Source organism: Pelophylax lessonae (genome assembly GCF_965119305.1).
Source record: "Pelophylax lessonae genome assembly, chromosome: 1".
In the NCBI taxonomy this organism is placed as follows: domain Eukaryota; kingdom Metazoa; phylum Chordata; class Amphibia; order Anura; family Ranidae; genus Pelophylax; species Pelophylax lessonae.
In genome coordinates, this window is record NC_138768.1 from 463978073 (window position 1) to 463997497 (window position 19425).

General features: G+C 44.7%; 1 protein-coding gene across 1 annotated transcript in view; it reads right to left on the minus strand.

Moving 5' to 3' along the window:
* Positions 1-19425, minus strand: part of GNA11 (G protein subunit alpha 11) — a 126004-nt gene that overhangs the window by 48966 nt on the left and 57613 nt on the right. The window contains exons 2-3 of the mRNA XM_082259737.1: positions 18602-18786; positions 1747-1901 (exon numbers count right to left, since the gene is read on the minus strand). Coding sequence (XP_082115863.1) covers positions 1747-1901; positions 18602-18786 — 340 coding nt within the window. The remainder of the gene's footprint in view (positions 1-1746; positions 1902-18601; positions 18787-19425) is intronic.

A 19425-nucleotide genomic window follows, 5' to 3' on the forward strand; every position in this document is an offset into this window, starting at 1 on the left:
CTGTCCTGTGGGGCTATGTCGCGGCCAACCTAGCATGGAGCTAAAGTTCAGTTCGCTGGCCAGACTGGGAAGAATGTAATGATCAAGATATCCATTGTGTCACCCAGTCCGGCAGTTGACCGTAGCTCTTACAGGAACAGAAAATAATAAAAGAAGAAAAAAATTCCATTAAAAAAAAAAAAAAAAAAAAAAAAAAAAAAAAAAGGGAAAAAATGTCAGGACCAGAGATCCCAGCAAGGAACCAGGTCCTTACTCCTGACTAGGCAGAAAAAACTGAAGTCCTACAGCAGGAAGTGGGAAGTATACCCCCTGGGACTGCCCTAGGGGTCTAGTCAAAATATGTTTCTGCCTAGATCTATTCTTATGGAAAGCAGCAAACCCAAGGATCACAGAAGATATGGAGCTGTGTCCGTCAATGGACGAAAGATAAATGGATGATTTTTACATGTAGGAGGGGAATGCCAAAATTGGCCTGGGCTGGAAGTGGTTAAGGAAATAATGCAACTTTGCCAAAGTCAGACCACTCAATCTACCTGCGTTGTAATCCACCAAAACCGTATACAATTGGGATGTAATCCAACAAGATGCCATCATAAACATAGTAACTTTTCTAGATTTCAGTGTTTATAATTCAATACAATTATCAACTTGTCAGAGTTTATGGTGTATGGAATAAACCACCAGTTTTCTAGATGAAACACAAAAACCCTGAAATGTATGAGCTACTTCTCTGTTCTGACCGAAAGAAGGATATATACTGCACCTGTGTCAACCACTGTGGGCATGTAAAACCTGTTTGCAACGTATGGCTAAAAGAGTGGCATTGTTAAAAAGGGGTTGTAAAGGTTTGTTTTTTTTCTTATAAAAATAACAAACCTTATACTTACCTGCTCTGTGCAAGGGTTTAGCACAGAGCAGCCCCTTTTTTACTCTCCTGGGGTGCCCTGCCTGCGCTCCTGGCCCCTCCCCTTTATCGAGTTTCCCCACAGAAAGCCACTTTCCATGGGGTCACCTGTGCAGGCGTGCTCCCGAGTCCTGTTGCTGCGTCCATTGATACAGAAAGTGGGACGCGGCCTCGCCCCCATGTCACTGGATTTAATGGTTAGCAGCAGGAGCAAATGGCTCCTGCTGCTATCAAACTGTCCAATGAGGAGAGAGACAGTGGCTGGAGCCGCTGCGCTTATGCACATCACTGGATCGGATCAGGCTTAGGTAAGAAAATGGAGGTCTGGGGGCAGCTGCAGGAAAGAAGGTTTTTCCCCTTGATGCATAGAATTTATTAAGGTGAAAAACATTGAGCCTTTACAATCACTAATCCAAAATATTCTTCCCTGACTGCCAAGCTACAAGACAGTAATTTATAATTTGTTCTAGCTTTTCATGAGTTTATAATGAGATTCTAGTGTTACTGTATGGCCAGTATAAAAACAGGCTGAACCATGTAATTACAGCAAATACAACCACCACCACAGAAGTAATTTATGCCGTAACTTCCCCCATTGTATCTGTATACACACACACACACCTCACAGTAAACCCCTGACCTAGTACTCCAAATTGTTTTATTACTGGAGAATAGTAACGGAAGTAATAAAGTGCTTGGAAAAAAAACTCAACACCTTTTAGATCAACAATATGGCCCAAAGCTAAACACATTTAATACACACTATAAGGTGTTACATTTTGGAATTTACAATGGTCATTGAATGTAAAGCCTTAAAAATGAAACATTTACATTGGACTTACTATTTGGCAGAGTCTGACAGTTGGTATTCCCGACGCCTATCATAGCATTCTTGGATACCTGGGTCTGTCCACAAGGTTTTGATTGCACTAATATATGGCTGTTCAAATGTACACACTTTTTCCACATCAACTTCTCTCACAACGAGCGCATTGGCCTGCAAATAAAAGAGGTAGCAAAGTCAAGAAGCCAAAGTTTAACCATCAGCACGCATACACTGGTTAAAGTTTGGTTGAGGAAACAAAGCAGCAATGTTGTCTTGTGAGTGTCCCAAAAACATATGAACCTAGAGAACATGGACCCTGGAAGGAAGAACTCTGATGTTGCTGGAAGGACTTTATTGTACTAGTGAGGTATGGCTGAAAAATTGATAGTTTTCCATAAGTCTGAGCACTCTAATTGTGTTGGATAAAAAAAAAAAAAAAAGTAATCTAACAAAGAGGTATATTGACATTGATATTAAGGATCGATTTTATAGGAAACCAAGTCTTATGGTACAAGCTAGGAGTTGGTTTGTAGATACAAACATGTTTTAAAGGGGCACCAGACTTCAAGAGTGAAATATCAGAATCTGGTTTAGGTCATCCAGGGAAGACAGGTGCCAGCCTTAAAAATAAATAGTGTGACCATGCTTTAGCTTTAAAAACACTTTAAGGCTGGGTTCACACTGGTGCCGTGCGGGAACCACAGCGATTCCTGTGAGGGTTCCCGCATCATATCTGACTTATGCAGTGGGAATCCCATGAGATGTCTAGCATCATACCAGTGTGAACCCAGCCTAAGTCAGATACTTCCTCAGAGCTTCATACCCTGCTCTACTTCTGTGAGGAGTGCCTCATTCTGCCCAGATCACTGCCTCTCTCCCTCATGACCTTTCCTCTCTGGTCCAGGCAGCCATGAATTCTGCTCCTAATAACTGGTTGATTGTTTCTTCTTCAAAGTGCTTCAAGAGTAACATCATGTCAAGTCTGCTGCCCATTATGGCATTTGCAGGATGATGGTCCTTCTTCCCCATTCTGTCTGATGGCCATTTCTCAGAGAGGATGGTATGGCCTATGTCAACTCCTGCAATACCTGTGCACAGTTAAAGGCGGGGAAGACTAAGCCTTCTGACCTACTCTTAACTAGGGATAGACCGATATGGTTTTTCCAGGACCCATACCGATATTTTGGTCACAACATATTGGTATCGGCCGATATGGGTCGATATTTTGTATATTTAAAGTTTTGAAAAATAAAGACAATTTTTGACACAAATCTGGTACTGAACATGTGAATTTTTGTTTAAAGCTTAAAAGGCTGACTTGCTGGCACCCTGTGGTGGGTGGCTGGCTGGTAGCCTGTGGTAGGTGGCTGGCTGGCACAGGGGCTGTGGGTGGCTGGCTGGTACAGGGCCTGTGGGTGGCTGGCTGGTACAGTGCCCTGTGGCTGGCTGGTAAAGGGCCTGTGGGTAGCTGGCTGTCTGGCACCCTGCCTGTGGGTGGCTGTCTGTCTGGCACCCTGTGGTGAGTGGCTGGCTGTCTGGCACCCTGTGGTGGTGGCTGGCACCCTGTGGTGGGTTTGTGGCTGGCACAGGGGCTGTGGGTGGCTGGCTGGTACAGGGCCTGTGGCTGGCAGGTACAGGGCCTGTGGGTAGCTGGCTGGTACAGGGCCTGTGGGTAGCTGGCTCGCTGGTACAGTGCCTGTGGCTGGCTGGTACAGGGCCTGTGGATGTGGGTGGCTGGCTGGCACCGGGCTGCTGTGGGTGGCTGTATGGCTGTGATACACTCCCACGAGACTAGTCCCGACTCCAGACGAGGCTGTCCAAGACGTGGGAGGTGGCCTAAGAAGGCAGAAGAAGACTGAAGAAATTACCCTTTGCTACAATGTAAAGTAGTGAGTGTACAGCTTGTATAACAGTGGAAATTTTCTGTCCCCTCAAAATATCTCAACACACAGCCATTATTGTCTAAACCGCTGCCAACAAAAGTGAGCACACCCCTAAGTGACTATGTCCAAATTGGGCCAAAAGTGTCAATATTTTGTGTGGCCAACATGACTTTCCAGCACTGCCTTAACCCTCTTGGGCATGGAGTTCACCAGAGCTTTACAGGTTGCCACTGGAGTCCTCTTCCACTCCTCCATGACGACATCATGGAGCTGGTGGATGTTAGAGACCTTGCGCTCCTCCACCTTCTGTTTGAGGATGCCCCACAGATGCGCAATAGGGTCTAGGTCCGGCACATGCTTGGCAAACCCAACACCTTTACCCTCAGCTTCTTTAGTAAGGCAGTGGTCGTCTTGGAGGTGTGTTTGGGGTCGTTATGTTGGAATACTGCCCTACGGCCCAGTCTCCGAAGGGAGGGGGATCATGCTCTGCTTCAGTATGTCACAGTACATGTTGGCTTTCATGGTTCCCTCAATGAACTGTAGCTTCCCAGTGCCGGCAGCACTCACGCAGCCCCAGACTATGATACTCCTACCACCAAGCTTGACTGTAGGCAAGACACACTGGTCTTTGGACTCCATATCTGGTTACCACCACACACGCTTGACACCATCTGAACTAAATACGTTTATTTTGGTCCCATCAGACCACAGGACATGGTTCCAGTAATCCATGTCCTTAGTCTGCTTGTCTTCAGCAAACGGTTTGCAGGCTTTCTTCTGCACCATCTTTAGAAGACCCTTTCTTCTGGGACGACAGCCACGCAGACCAAGTTGATGCAGTGTGTGGTGTATGGTCTGAGCACTGACAGGCTGACCCCCCCCCACCCCTTCAACCTCTGCAGCAATACCGGCAGCACTCAAACGTCTGTTTCCCAAAGACAAGCTCTGGATATGATGCTAAGCATGTATACTCAACTTCTTTGGTTGACCATGGCGAGGCCTGTTCTGAGTGGAACCTGTCCTGTTAAACTGCTGTGTGGTAATGGCCACTATGCTGCAGCTCAGTTTCAGGGTCTTGACAATCTTCTTAAAGCCTAGGCCATCTTTATGTAGAGCTACAATTCTTTTTTTCAGATCCTCAGAGAGTTCTCTGCCATGAGGTGCCATGTTGAACTTCCAGTGACCAGTATGAGAGTGAAAGCGAGAACACCAAATTTAACACACCTGCTCCCCATTCACACCTGAGACCTTGTAACACTAACAAGTCACATGACACCGGGGAGGTAAGTGGCTAATTGGGCCCAATTTGGACATTTTGACTTGGGGTTTACTTACTTTTGTTGCGACCTTGTAACACTAACGAGTCACATGACACATAGCAGGCTCTTTTAGTCTGGTAGGGATATTGAAAGGAAACCCCACGCCAAAATGGAAAAAAAAAAAAAAACAGCATGGAGTCCCAACTAAGACCATGCCCCTTCGATCTGGTATGAATTTTGAGGGGAACCCCCAAGCCAAAAAATCCATACCAGACCCTTATACGAGCATGCAGCCCGGCAAGTCAGGAAAGGGGAGGGGAAAAGCGAGTGGCCCCCCCTCCTGGACTATACCAGACCACACGCCCTCAACATGGGGGGAGGGTGGGTGCTTTTGGGCGGGGAGGGCTCTTTAACAAGAGGGCCCCCAGATCCCAGGCCTCCCCCTATTTGAATGAGTACGGGGTACATTGTACCCTGTGACAGGTCGAGACTCTGTCACGGTGAAAATGGTAATTTAAAGGACACAGTGTGTGCATTGGCTCCGTGCAGGACTACAGAGCGTAGATGTGCAGTGGAGAAAACGACTTCTGCAGCTTTCTCCAGGATTTGGTATACCTGGATGGGGCTCTGTATTTTGGAGATTCCATAGTGTCTTGGGTGGAATAGAATCTCCAACCCTGTGTCCAGGTTTTGTGGATGACCAGCAGGGTGTGTGCAGGTGTCCTTATAATGGAGGTGAAGGAATTCCTCAGTGCTCCCAGTTGGGGACGGCTCCACCCAAGAGAGACAGAAGGTCTTCACGAGTCAGGTGGCAGCCGGAGCATGTGTATTTGTGTCTGCAAGAGACAGGTGACGGCCTGAGGCCTAAAGCCAGAGTGAAGCTGTCAGCTTCGGAGAATTCATGGTCTGGGGACCAGCGGTACTGCAACTGAAAAGCGGAGAGAGCTTAAAGAGTCAGGTGGGCTAGCATTTTCTGTTTATCATATATTGACTGGGGAAGAACCCCTGCATGGGAAACCCTGTATGTTATGGACCATTTTTTGGTCTTTTATTTAAAATGGGCTGCCATGCCCTAAAACAAAAGTGCTGACTGACATGAATGCCTTGAAAAACGCATCTACCACTGGAGCTAATGACCCCCCCCCCCCGTGTTATAATTGGTGGGGAATGCATTGGGCAGCTGATGGTGGAATCCAGGTCTGCACTCCAATGGTGAGTTCATGTCAGGAACGGTTTACTGTGTGCAGCCAGGCAATAAAGCATTGTGTGCAGGCGGTGTACCTGCGAAAGGAGAGATTTTTTTGCTGCTGTGAACTGTGTTTTAAGTTGCTGTGTGCATGACTGCAAGGATGAGGCGGTCAAAACAGAAAAAAGGAGACAATCCATGCTGCAGCAAGGGAAAGGCTACTATGGCTGGAAGGTATTTCACCACATGCTCCAGGCAAACCAGAAAATTCATCCATGTGTGAATCAGCTGTGGACTGATGTAAATTGGTTGTCTCACCCCCAGTTAAAGGGGAGGTGAGGCACATTGTTCCTGGCAGCCTGAACCCAAAGGTGCCAAGGCGTGAGGCAAGAAGGCCTCTACACTGCATGCGTTGCACTGAATGGGGACATGCCATTGCCCAGTGCCCCTTGTCACAGGATTGGTCGTGGAATAACCAAGCTAGACGGGAGGTTGAGGTTTTCCTACAACTCCCCTGCCAAAGAATGTTACCAGTGACAACCCAGAGAGAGGGAACAAGTAAGTAATCCGGAGTAGCCAGCAAAAAGCATGTGCCCGAGAGCTATATCCCATGGGAGTGGAAAAAAGTCAGCGTGTTCCTGAGGAGTACAGAGCTGCTGTCACCCCTAACAACCGGGAGCCCATCTTTCTTGCAGTGGGTGCCGGAGTGTCAAAAAGGGCTGCAGTGGCGCCCAGTGACCGCATGGGGGAATCAGCCTGTCCCCAAAGCTAACAGACAGTGCACTCAAGTGAAAGCTTTAACGCCAGCTACTGGACTCCAACACTGATGCAGTATATGGGACTGATCCCAGCGAAACGGGTGTGTGTCCAGTGGGGAGATCCGCACTACATGTGAAAACGGACTTGCTGCAGTGTGCTACCCAGAGCAGTGGGGAAACAGAGGTTGAAGATCAACCTGCAGCAAGATCAAGGACTGAAAAGGACATATGGACTCTGTATGCACCTAAGGTAATCCATCAGAGTGCTGGGAGAGATGTACTAGGGGTGAGCAAAACAGTGTGTGACAGGTGCTGCAGAGATACCCAGGGAAACCTCCCAGGAGCCCACAGTGGTGAGGCACGTGGTTTCCCAGGATAACTCTAGAGCCACCCTAGCGGGCAAAAGAATCCCTTTGGAGAGGAAGAGTGGTGTGCTGAGCAGCACACAGGTTGCAGTTGTTAATGAGCAAAGAGAGCCTGCTAAAAGCTCATAACACTGTTGGTATGTCTATGAATGCTGCTAAGGGTATTAATGTTGATACTTATGCTGGTGATGTGTTCACTAATGGTGAGAAAAGGGGGATCTCTCCCTTGGCAACCAGAAGCAGAGCCAAAGGGTTGTCCAAGGATATCTCTGGGTGTCTCCGTGTATTGGCACAAGATTGTCCAGGACAGCACTAATACTGCTCTGGTCCAAAAGAGGGGCAGAGAGGGCCTGCACCATGCTGTGATGTGTGTGGGAGCAGTCCACTCTCCCTATGTGTAACCCAGTTGGTAAGGGGTTAATTCAGCCTGTCAAAGCTAAAAGTACACCATAGTGTGATGGTAGCGCCACCAGGGCAAGTTGGCCAAAATGGTGTATTGCAGCCTGCTTTAACCACTTTACAACCGGAGGATTTTGCTGTCTTCCGTCCAGGCCACTTTTTGCGATTCGGCGCTGTGCGACTTCAACTGACAATTGCGCGGTCGTGCGACGCCGTACCCAAACGAAATTTACGTCCTTTTTTTCCCACAAACAGAGCTTTCTTTTGGTGGTATTTGATCACCTGTGCGATTTTTACTTTTTGCGCTATAAACAAAAAAAGAGCGTTTATTTTGAAAAAATAACAATATTTTTCACATTTTTTTATATGAAATTCCCCCCAAAAAAGATGTAAAAACCAATTTTTTTAAAAGTTTTTGGCCAATTTGTTTTATGCTACATATGTTTGGTAAAAAAAAAAATCGCAATAAGCGTATTTTGATTGGTTTGCGCAAAAGTTATTGCGTTTACTAACAAAGGGAAAGATTTCTGTCATTTTTGGTGTTTTTTTTTTAACGCGTAATGGCGGCGATCTGCGATTTTTTTTGCGGGACTGCGACATTGCGGCGGACAGACCGGACCCCTGACTGACATTTTTGACACTTTTGGGGGTACCAGTGACATTACTGCAGTAATCAGTGCTATATATATGCACTGTTACTGTAAAAATGACACTGGCAGGGAAGGGGTTAATTTTATTGGAGAGGGAGGGGTTAATGTATGCCTGGTGCTTACTGACGTGTAGGGGGGAGGTGACTATGTGATTCATGGACAGATCGGATGTCCAGCTATGCTGAACAGTCCGATCTGTCACTCCCTGTCACTATGGAGATCCGCCCGCTGTGTTTACACACAGCGGGCGGATCTCCAGACTCGATCCCCGACGATCGGGTAAGAGCAGCGGCGATCGCCGCTGCTCCTCCCCTGGCCCGACTCCCGCTGTGAATGAAAACAGCGGGAGCGAGCCTCCGGCGGCGCGCAAGCGCCGCCCAGAAGGGGAGGAGTCCAGTCACGTTAATACTACGTGGCTGGACGGGAACGAGCCACTCTGCCGCAGTAGTATTACTGTGAGCGGTAGTAGAGTGGTTAAAGGATGGTGCATTTTCTCAGTGTGATATGTGCCTCTGGTATTCGGTGCCTCCAGTACCAACCTGGTTCTCCTCCGACGCTGTCTCCCTTGATTATGCTAGCTCCGCTCTTTGGGGCTTCTTTTATAGCCATGGGGCGTGGCAACCTGGTTAGGTCACCTGGAGACCCAGCCGCTTGTGTTGTCACGTGGCATGAGGATCAGGTTGGCAGCGGAGAAGACCTTGGAACTTGGGGGGGGGGACCCCACGCCAGTATTTTTTCCTATTTTGGCGTGGAGCACAAGTCGCACCACAAGTCAGATCATCGTGATCTGACTTGGATGCAACTTTTATTCAAATCAATGGGCTGAAGTTGGATCAAAAGACGGCTCCCATGGGCAACCATTGATTTTGAATACAGGCAGAGAAACCCTGCTAAAAGCGAACGTGGCTAAACATGCATTAACGCCAATGGAAAAAGCTAATTTTTACAGTTGCTTTTTCCTGGCGTTGGTAGTGGCTTTGCAGCTCATATTTTCTAACGCCCTGTGTGCATGAGGCCTAAAACACCAATGAATCCATATAGCCAGCATGGACGTTTGACATTTTTGGAAACTTTTTGACACTAGTTTAAATGGCACCATTATAATGTTCACTGATTCTGACCCAAAGTGCACAAGTGGTACTACAATTGATAAAGCCACAAATAGTGAACTCTTTGCCCATAGATCAGGAAACAGGTTGTATTTCTACTATGCTTGAAGCAGTAGTGGCAGACTTTTAAGCCTCAACACAAAACCACTGGTATTGAGCTAAGTGGTCTTGTGTCAAGATCACTGAAAAAGGCTGGGGGGGCTGTTGCCAAGGGCATTAGCACCCCTACTGGAGAATCTACAACCGCTGGAAAGAACTGGGAAAAGTGTGATCTGTCTGCTGACAATAAAAGGGAGTCAAAAGGCCATTCAGTGATTGATACTTCCTGCCATGCAGAAGATGAAGGTCATCCAGGTGCAGAACCCTCACTCCTCAGTCTGGAGACCACCAGTTGAGAAAATCCAGTGGCAATACCTCATCTCTACGGAAGACTGCATTTAAGAGTAACTCACTCAGCGTCATCCAGTGCAGGGACCAGGCCACTTACCCTGTTACGTGGAAAGCTCTTAAACCTTAGCAAATGAAGCTCCACAACACCCAAGTAATGTCCGATGAAGAGCAAGTCAGAATACAACTTACAAAATGGATCCCCTGACATAGCTGGAACTGTACTGTTCAACTGAACCAGAAAGTAACCACAGATATGGGAACACACTAGCAAGTGGAGTCCCCCAAGGGTGGGGAGAAAAGACCACCCTATTCACCCCAAGACAGTTAGGTAGCACCTGGGACTTCTTGGTTCAGAGAGACCATTTGTAGGTCTCTCCCCTAACCTAGACCAACAGACAGAGGGGGAGGCTGAAAAGGCAAGAATCAACAACAAGAGGGTAAAAGATGCTTGGGGTACTGATTAAACACCCTATAAGTCCTGAAAGGGGAAGGACAACCTTTTCCTGACAAAGGGATCAATAACCCACAGGGAATGGACTTCAGTGAGCATATGAGAAACATCCATCCTCACCTGCTGGTGACCCACAGCTACCAACACTAGACACTTGCGAAGACTGGTTCAGTCGACGATTGCAGGTGTGAGACCATTTAGAAGGGCTGCAAGAATACAGAAACCAGACCCTCTTAAGGTAATGTCATCCAAGCGTTCTACAATGGGGATGCCAAGAAATAGCACTACAGTGGACATAAGGGTCAGGAAAGTGGTAAGGGTCAGCTAAAGGAGATGGCAAACACAAAGATTCAGACTGTGAGCTACAGAGTGACCTGAGCCCTCAAATGCAGAGGAGGTAAACCCAAAGGACCAATCTGTATGTACAAATAGCCCCCACTTGTAGAAGAGTCAGGTGTATTTTCATGTAGAGGGGTTAGCCAATTTCTGGCTTTGGGCTCTATGGTAGTATGTTGATCCTGCGCAAATATGAATATTTAAAAAGAGATTGAATCCTGAAGTTTGCAGCCTCCCTAGAATGCTTCACACCAAAGTGAGAAGCATGGATTAAGGTATAAATAATAAAGGGTATGGGTGCTACTTCTGATGTCCGTTGGTATATTTCACACTGGTAATGTATCTGCGGTGGTGTTATGAGTGACATATACTACCATAAGCAACACATGTATGTATGTATGTATGTATGTATGTATGTATGTATGTATGTATGTATGTATGTATATATATACACACACACACATACATACAGCATACAATATATTAACCACTTAAGCCCCGGAAGAAGGATCTCCTGGACCACCTATATTGCTGTGCAGAGCTTGCTACCCCTTTCAGGGGAAAGCATTGTGGCGAGGGCAATTCTTATAGGGGCACTGCATCACCGCACAGAGCACAGCCAAGTAAGAGTTAAAGCACAGCACTACCGTCTTACTTATTCCTTTGGCTTCTTATAAGTTTGGGATACTAGCAGCACCTGAATAGGATCACCACTTAGACTTCATTTTGGACCTTTTTAGCACTACAGCACCTCCATAGAGTTGTGGCTGACAGTGTATCGCAGCACTTAACATTGGGACTTTGAAAAATATTTGATCTGGAATATTTTAACTCATTTGTATAAATAATTTATTCACCTATATTTATTTATTATATCTGGTACCCTAGGAGGTATTCACTTGCTCACCAGTTTGACACTACAGCACCTTATTTGTACTTTAAGTTTATTAATTTATTCATTTTTATATACCATAGTATTTATTTACATACTTTACAGGATTTGTTATATATTTTTCACATATTTGTGGCACTGAGCACTAGAGCACTTTACTACCAATTTAATATATTGTATGCCATATATATATATATATATATATATATATATATATATATATATATATATATATATATACACACACATACACATACATACATACATAAGTGTGTTGCTTATGGTATTATATGTCACACTCATACCACCGCAGATACATTACCAGTGTCAAATATACCAACGGACATCAGAAGTAGAGCCCATACTCTTTATTATTTGAGCTCTATGGCCTGAGTGGAATGTAGGCTTTATGTGATTACATGTACTTACTGCTGAAGAGTGGGATTCCTCTGCCCCCTACATAGTCCTCCTGCATTAAGGCATGAACACACTTCAGAGATGTGTGATGTCAAGAGCAGGTCCAAAAAGATGTCCCATGATGGGTAACCGTGTCAGAAGCTCCTTGGGCACTTCATTAACACAACAAGCACATAGCCAGAGAGCCCTTCGCTTGTAATAAGCCATAACAACTAAATCACAAGGCTTCAGACATTTACTTCAACCACTATGAAATAGGGGCTTACCCAGCAGTGGAGGGATTCTCTTTGAAAGAATCCACTCATTCTGACAGATTAAAGTTACTACAAAGAACAGAGAGCCATATTAGGTAATTCAAAGTGAGTTCTAAAGATGGGAATTTAGGTCAGGTGGTAAACCTGTTAATTGGTATCTATGGTAGTTTATAAATTGGCCTTCAACGGGAAAGGGAGACAGTCTCTGTAGGCAGGCAGTGGAAGCAGACTGGAGATCAATGCAGTGTAGAAGCAGCAGGATGATGCTTCCTCCAGGCTCCATGGCAGAAAAGAGCACAGAGCACAGCACTCCATCCGGGTAATGACATCAGAATATAGCCAACATTGCCATTTGCCAGTTGCTGACCAGCCGTTCTCGCTGCGTGTTCAGGGACAGGGTCATAATTGGGGATGCGCCATGGCTCTGGACTTGAAAAAGCACTCCACAGTCAACACACACAAAACACAAAGGTCTGAAGAGCCCCGCAATGCAGAGCCTAGTCTAGCGACGCACATCCAGTTCAGTGGGATTTGGGTGCAGCCTTGGGAGCTGGACGTACAGTCCTAAAATACCACCCAGCCTAGAGTTCCAGTGCTGCTGAAGAGAATAATTTGCCAATGCTGGCGGACAAGGCAAAGCCAGAGTCAAACTGGTGCATGTTGCAGGGCTTTCTTGGCTGTAAACATGAAGCAGCAGGAGCCAATTCAATAAAGTGTGTTTATCTTCTTATCAACTATTCAAACCATAGCAAAGTGTAACATGTTTTAGGCGATATGCAAATTCCTCCATTTGAATTTGACCTATAGGAACTCCTATTTTTAGAAGAAATCTTTATTACTATTAATTAGGTCAGCGCTACCTCTCTAGTTTCAGAGGGAGGTTTTTACTTTGGTAGTTTAGCATTTTGAATAGGAAGGGTCTTGGATAATTTCTGAGCGATTGCTAAATGCCAAGTAACCAGGTCTCAAAACGCAGAAGGATTTGGCCCATCTGCACATTAAAAGGAGAAGTACAGCCAAAGGGGGTGAGAGCAGAAAGTGGTGACTGACAGCCAGCTCTCTGCTCACTGAGTTTGGAGCTGGCGGGGGACCGATGTGGCTTCTACCTACACAAGTAAGATTTTTGAAAAAAAGTCCAACTTCTCTTTTAAAGAAAGCAAACGAATGGAAGATTACTACATCCATACTATACACTTTTAGATCATGCATATTTGTTTTTGATTGCAGCAGTCACATCTTATCTCTAGGATATAGCATCTAAATCCCCACCCTCCTGTCTTCTAGTGCAGCATTCTCTTGTTTTCTGTGTATTATGATGCAAGGTATTGTCCTTTTAAAACTAACTAAAAGCAATACTTTTTTAGCTTTGGATAGAGTCGAGGGAATAGACCCCCTTGTCAGGTTTTGATTGCAGTCTGTCCCCCTGTGATGGAGATTTACCCCCTCTGTCCTGTTTGCCGTTAACATTAAAAGTGAAAGTAAAAGAAAATCCAATATTTTGAGATTAGAACAGTTCTGGAGACCCACCGGTGAAACACCAGGATTTCCTCTCACTTCCTGTTTTGAAATCTCCCCTACTGGACACAGATGACAAAAAAAAAAAAACAGAGGGGTTGGAACCCTCCCTTAGTCCCCGTTCACACTAAGGCGACCTGTGAGGCAACCTGGGGAAGCTGCGGACCCGTTCTAATAGGAGTGACACAAGTCGCTCCAACTTAGAAAAAGGGTCCGGAGCTTCTTTGGGGCGACCAGGAGGCGACCGCCATAGACTTCAATGTTATGAAGTCCGTGGCGGCCGCTCCGAGGTCGCGGCGCGCTGCTCGCACCGCGACCTCGGAGGTCGCGGTGCGAAGTAGCGTCGCCCCTATGTGAACGGGGGCTTACTCTATTCAAAAAGAAAAACAGTTTTGGCTTTTTTTTCCTCTTTAAGACTCTGTGTCGACTTGGTAAAGGAAGAATTACTTTTAACTGCCAGCAGTACTTCTGCAAATGTGTTCATCCTTGGGCATCTGGATTAAATGGAGAGAGGTGATTTCAGCACAAACTGTCCACAGTAAAAGCCCCCCCTTTTCCCTCTACCCTCATCTGCTATTTCAGGGAAAATGACCAAGATGAGGAATCTCCTCCACATATTCAGAGTGATCTGGGGCCTTATTACTTCTAGTCCTAACTGAGGTTTTTCCCACTTCACCATTATCAGGCATGCAGGGGAATTGTGACAAAAGTTTGACAGCAGTGCCCCTATTCCATGTAGATGGCCAGAGCGATCTTGGACCATATTGCTGGTTTCTGTGGAATCATGCTTTTGTTTTTTACCATCACTGAGGGAGCAGGATACAGCATCAATGGCAGACTAGGGAAGAGGCCCGATGTTGGTAGGAACCCAGAACTAGAGTGTAAAGCAGTAGTGGCAGGTACAGTTACAGCTGGGGCCATACAATATGGGACTGGATGCAAGAACTTGGAGTTTGCATGAGTTTCCTCCAGGTACTCTGGTTTCCTCCCACACCCCAAAGACATGCTGGTAGGTTAACCACTTGCCAACCGCTCACTCGAGCTCTACTGCGGCAAAGTGGTTAGTTCCCGTTCATCGACGTAGACCTACGTCGCTGGACACCTCCCCTTGTGGGCGGCGCACGTGCGCCGCCGGAGGCTCGCTCCCGCTGTATTTAGTCACAGCGGGAGTCGGGCCAGGGGAGGAGCGGCGGTGATCACCGCCGCTCTTCCCCAATCGTCGGAGAATCGAGTTTGGAGATCGGCCCGCTTGTGTAAACAAAGCGGGCGGATCTCCTAAGTGACAGCATAGCTGAACATGCGATCTGTCCCTGTGTCACTCAGTCACCTCCCCCCACACACGTCAGTAAGCACCAGGCATACATTAACCCCTCCCTCTCCAATAAAATGATTCCCTCTTCCCTCCCAGTGTCATTTTTACAGTAACAGTGCATATTTAGTGTCATTTTTACAGTAACAGTGCATATTTATAGCACTGATTACAGCAGTAATGTCACTGGTACCCCCAAAAGTGTCAGAAATGTCAGTCAAGGGTCCGATCTGTCCGCCGCAATGTCGCAGTCCCGCAAAAAAAAAAAAAAAAAACGCAGATCGCCGCCATTACTCGTTAAAAAACAAACACCAAAAATGACAAAAATCTTTCCCTTAGTTAGTAAACGCAATAACTTTTGCGCAAACAAATCAAAATCCGCTTATTGTGATTTTTTTTTACCAAACATAGGTAGCAGAAAACAAATTGGCCAAAAATTTAAAAAAAAAATCTTGATTTTTACATTTTTGGGGGGGGGGGGGGGGGGGGGGGGAATTTCATATAAAAAAAGTGAAAAATGTTATTTTTTCAAAATTTACGCTTTTTGTTTATAGCGCAAAAAGTAAAAATCGCACAGGTGATCAAATACCACCAAAAGAAAGCTCTGTTTGTGGGAAAAAAAGGACATAAATTTCATTTGGGTACGGCGTCGCACGACCGCGCAATTGTCAGTTAAAGTCGCACAGTGCCGAATCGCAAAAAGTGGCCTGGACGTAAGACAGCAAAATCCTCCGGTGGTAAAGTGGTTAATTAGCTCCTGTCTAAAAACTGGCACTATTATGAATATGTATGAGTGTTAGTTAGAGACCTTAGATTGTAAGCTCCATGAGGGCAGGGACTGAAGTGAATGTATAATATATATATGTAAAGCACTGCACTGCGTAAGTTGACAGTGCTATACAAGTACCTGTAATAAACTTTCTGCTACACCCCTCACTAAAAGCCTTAATACATAAGATCAAGTTTCATTCATTCACATGACATCCTTGTGCACAAGAATCAGATTTTGCCCCCTTAGGTGGATGCCAATCTTACAAATTAACTCCGATAATTCTAATTTTAATAGTGATGCCTAATGTCGTGTCATTACCAGCCACACTCCCTCATAAAACCGTTCAGAAGGATGCTTGCTACACATAGGGAGCTCCATATATTCTATGATAATGACAAAAAGCATGTCCATTCTAGCTGTGTTGTATGTTACATTCTCTTAACCATCCATTCTGTGTGCTCTACATGACAGGTGGAAAGTACATGACATACAGTATTCCAAAGTGCATTACTTCATAGATGGGTTGTGAGCAACATCCGATCTGTGGACTCCTATGGATACAACATTCAGAAGATTTATTACCTAAATAAACCCAATCAATAAAATCTTATTAAAGCTTTACAATGTTAAATATGATTTTCTACATTTTTAAATCTTCAGCCTTTATAATATACCTACTGATTTTGCCATGTAAGACCTGGTACAGGCTCTCAATAGTTTCAGTTTTGTGACCATGTCCCAATAAAGACTAGAAGAAGCCGAGCCGGCAAACATTCCACAGGCATGTTTTGCCGTTATCATCAAGAAACCCATTGAGTATTGCCATGTGGCCATCGATTTTTAGGCAACAAGAGCGCAATTTCGATTCTGAACACATCACTACAGTTTAAAATAAAAGGGGGCACTTTTGCAGGCTTGTACACGTCTGTAGACAAATAGTCCCGCACTACCTCATCACAGAATTTTACTGACCAGAGAGGAACCATATTAATCTGCCCAGTGGAGAGGGAGAGAGCTGAGAGGAGGGCCTGCTCTCGTGCACAACACTGGATTGGGAATGGGCTCAAGCAAGTAGAAGCAGGGCTGGGGGGATCCTCTGGCACAGGAGGTTTTTTTTTTTACCATAAAGCAGAACATTACCTATAACAACTTGATAAAGATTTAGCAAGGTACATACATTCCACGTTCATAATTATGCTACCAAAATTAGGGTGTGCTGTAAATTGCCTCCAGCATTGTTCCTGTTTCTTCTTGCTGGAGGCTGCCATTTTGCTGAAGCCCAAAGCCCCTGAACAGCAGTAAATCATAAAGCAGAACTAAACTCAGATTTAATGGTTTAAAAAAAAAAAAAGTTACATTCCTTGAATGCTGGGATTGCTAACTGTCACATTTGCTTGTGTCCTCAACCAAACATTCAAACCATCATATGACTGGTATCATAACTGATGACATGTGCAGCACCATTGCAGTTGCAGATCAAACAGAAGCAGCTTTCTTTGCTGTAAATGATTGTAGAGTTTAATTCGACTAAGGATTTCAGCTGATCGGCCTCTACAAACTAGGCAATGCCTAAAAAATGGAGAGCAACTGAGCATGTGCAGAGCAGGGTGAGACACTGCGTTACTGGATTTTAAACAGTACAACCACTTATTTTTATTGTTTTATATAGCTATACTTGCAAAAAGGGCCAGCCTAAAGTGATAGTTACATAGTTACATAGTAATCTAGCAGGACCTAATTTTCTGATTAAAGTTCCACTTTAATGCACAGAATACATTGGAGTAAAAAAACTTTAAGGCTTTATAAAACCATTGTTAATTTCGTAAACCAAAATATTTTCGTCGACTAAATTAAAACTATTTTAGTCCACTAAAATAAGACTAAAACTAAAATGACATTTTAGTCAAAAGACTGACTAAAACTAAATCGAAAATTGACATAAAAATGAACACTACTCTGCTGGCCATTTCTAAATCGGCAACACAATTCCGTCCAGAGCATGTAATAATCGCACATTAAAGTTTAAACATGTATTGCACCACCACATAAGTAGGGGGCATCTACTAAGCTGCTGAAAGAGAAAAACATAAGAAAAAGACTTTTCTTATATTTTTGATCTTAATATTTAATGTTGGTAATATATTCAGGTAAAATGTGCAAAGACAGTACAGCCAATACAATTTTTGGGTTTTTTGTATTTTAAAGTTGCACTTCTGTTTGTCAAAAATCAATATTTTTGTTTGTTAATGAAACTTGGTTTTATTTATGAAGACGTTATATATCACAATGGCTAAGACCCCATTCAGACTAGCTCGGTCGTTCCCCATTCATTAGCACAGGACCCGTTCTAATAGGAGCGACACAAGTCGCTCCGACTTAGAAAAAGGGTCCTGTACTACTTTGGGGCGACCTGGGAGCGACTTGCATAGACTTCCATTATGTTAAGTCCCTGCAAGTCGCGCCGAAGTCGCGGTGCACTTCACAGGTCGCCCCTCGAAGTCGGATCGCGCCAGTCTGAATGGGCTGTAAATCTGTGTCTGTAGTGCATGTTCAAACCTTAATACCATAAATAATAACATGGAATTAGATTTTTACTTCAGGAATCTAAAACTACCGGTAGTTTGAAAATTCTAGAGAAAAGTTTAAATAATGCATTACAATTTACCTAAACCATTTTGATTTGTAGTTGACTAAAATTTATGAGATTTCAGTTTACTAAAATGTACTGGAGATTTTAGTTGACTAAAATATGACTAAAACACGGCTACAACTGAAATAGTCTTTTATTCAAAAAGACTAAAATGGCATTTTAGTCAAAAGACTGACTAAAACTAAATCAAAATTTGCTGCCAAAATGAACACTGTATACAACCACTTCAATTTGTCCACCCTACCCAAAAATATGTATACGCATAAAATATCTTACCTTGTTCTGCTCATATTTGTAAAGAATTTTTAATGTTTCCATGGCACGGATCATAGATTGCATTGCAGTAAAGATATTCTGAAACACAAGCTTGGTAAAGCCCTTTTTGTCTTCTTCTGAATAGCCGGTACCATGGATTATTCTCATCTGTTTAATGAATGTGCTCTTCCCACTTTCTCCCGTACCTAGAGAAGAAAAAACAAAATCATCAGAGTTTCCTCATATTTAAAGCATATAATAGACTGAAAATAAGATCCATAACAAAAATAAAAGAATACTTAGAGCTGATAGGACCATACACTATATACTGTTTAAATATTATTCTCCTGTTCAGGTAAGAACTCTGTAAACCTAAATAATATGGCACCTGTTGTAGGGTAGGGGAGAGAAAATCCTTAGCCATTCTATGAATGAAAACACAATTACCGTATTTATCGGCGTATAACACACACTTTTTCCTCCTAAAAATGGAGGAAAAAGCAGCAGTGCGTGTTATACGCCGATATTTTAAAAAAAAAAAAAGGCCAAGAAAAGGAAGAATCGCCGAGAGCAGAAGGGGCGGGCCGGTCCGGGCTGAGGAGAAGGAAGGACGAGCTGTCATAAGAACAGAAGGGGGCGGGCCGGGCCGAGGAGAATGAGCGAGGGCAGTCATCGGAAGTCCCGCCTATGACAGACGTCACACGTCTCGGCAGAGGAGGCGGGACTTCTGATGACTGCGCTCACTCGTTCTCCCTTCTCCTCAGCCCGCCCCCTTCTGCTCTTATGACAGCTCGTCCTTCCTTCTCCTCAGCCCGGCCCGCCCCTTCTGCTCTCGGCGCTGCTTC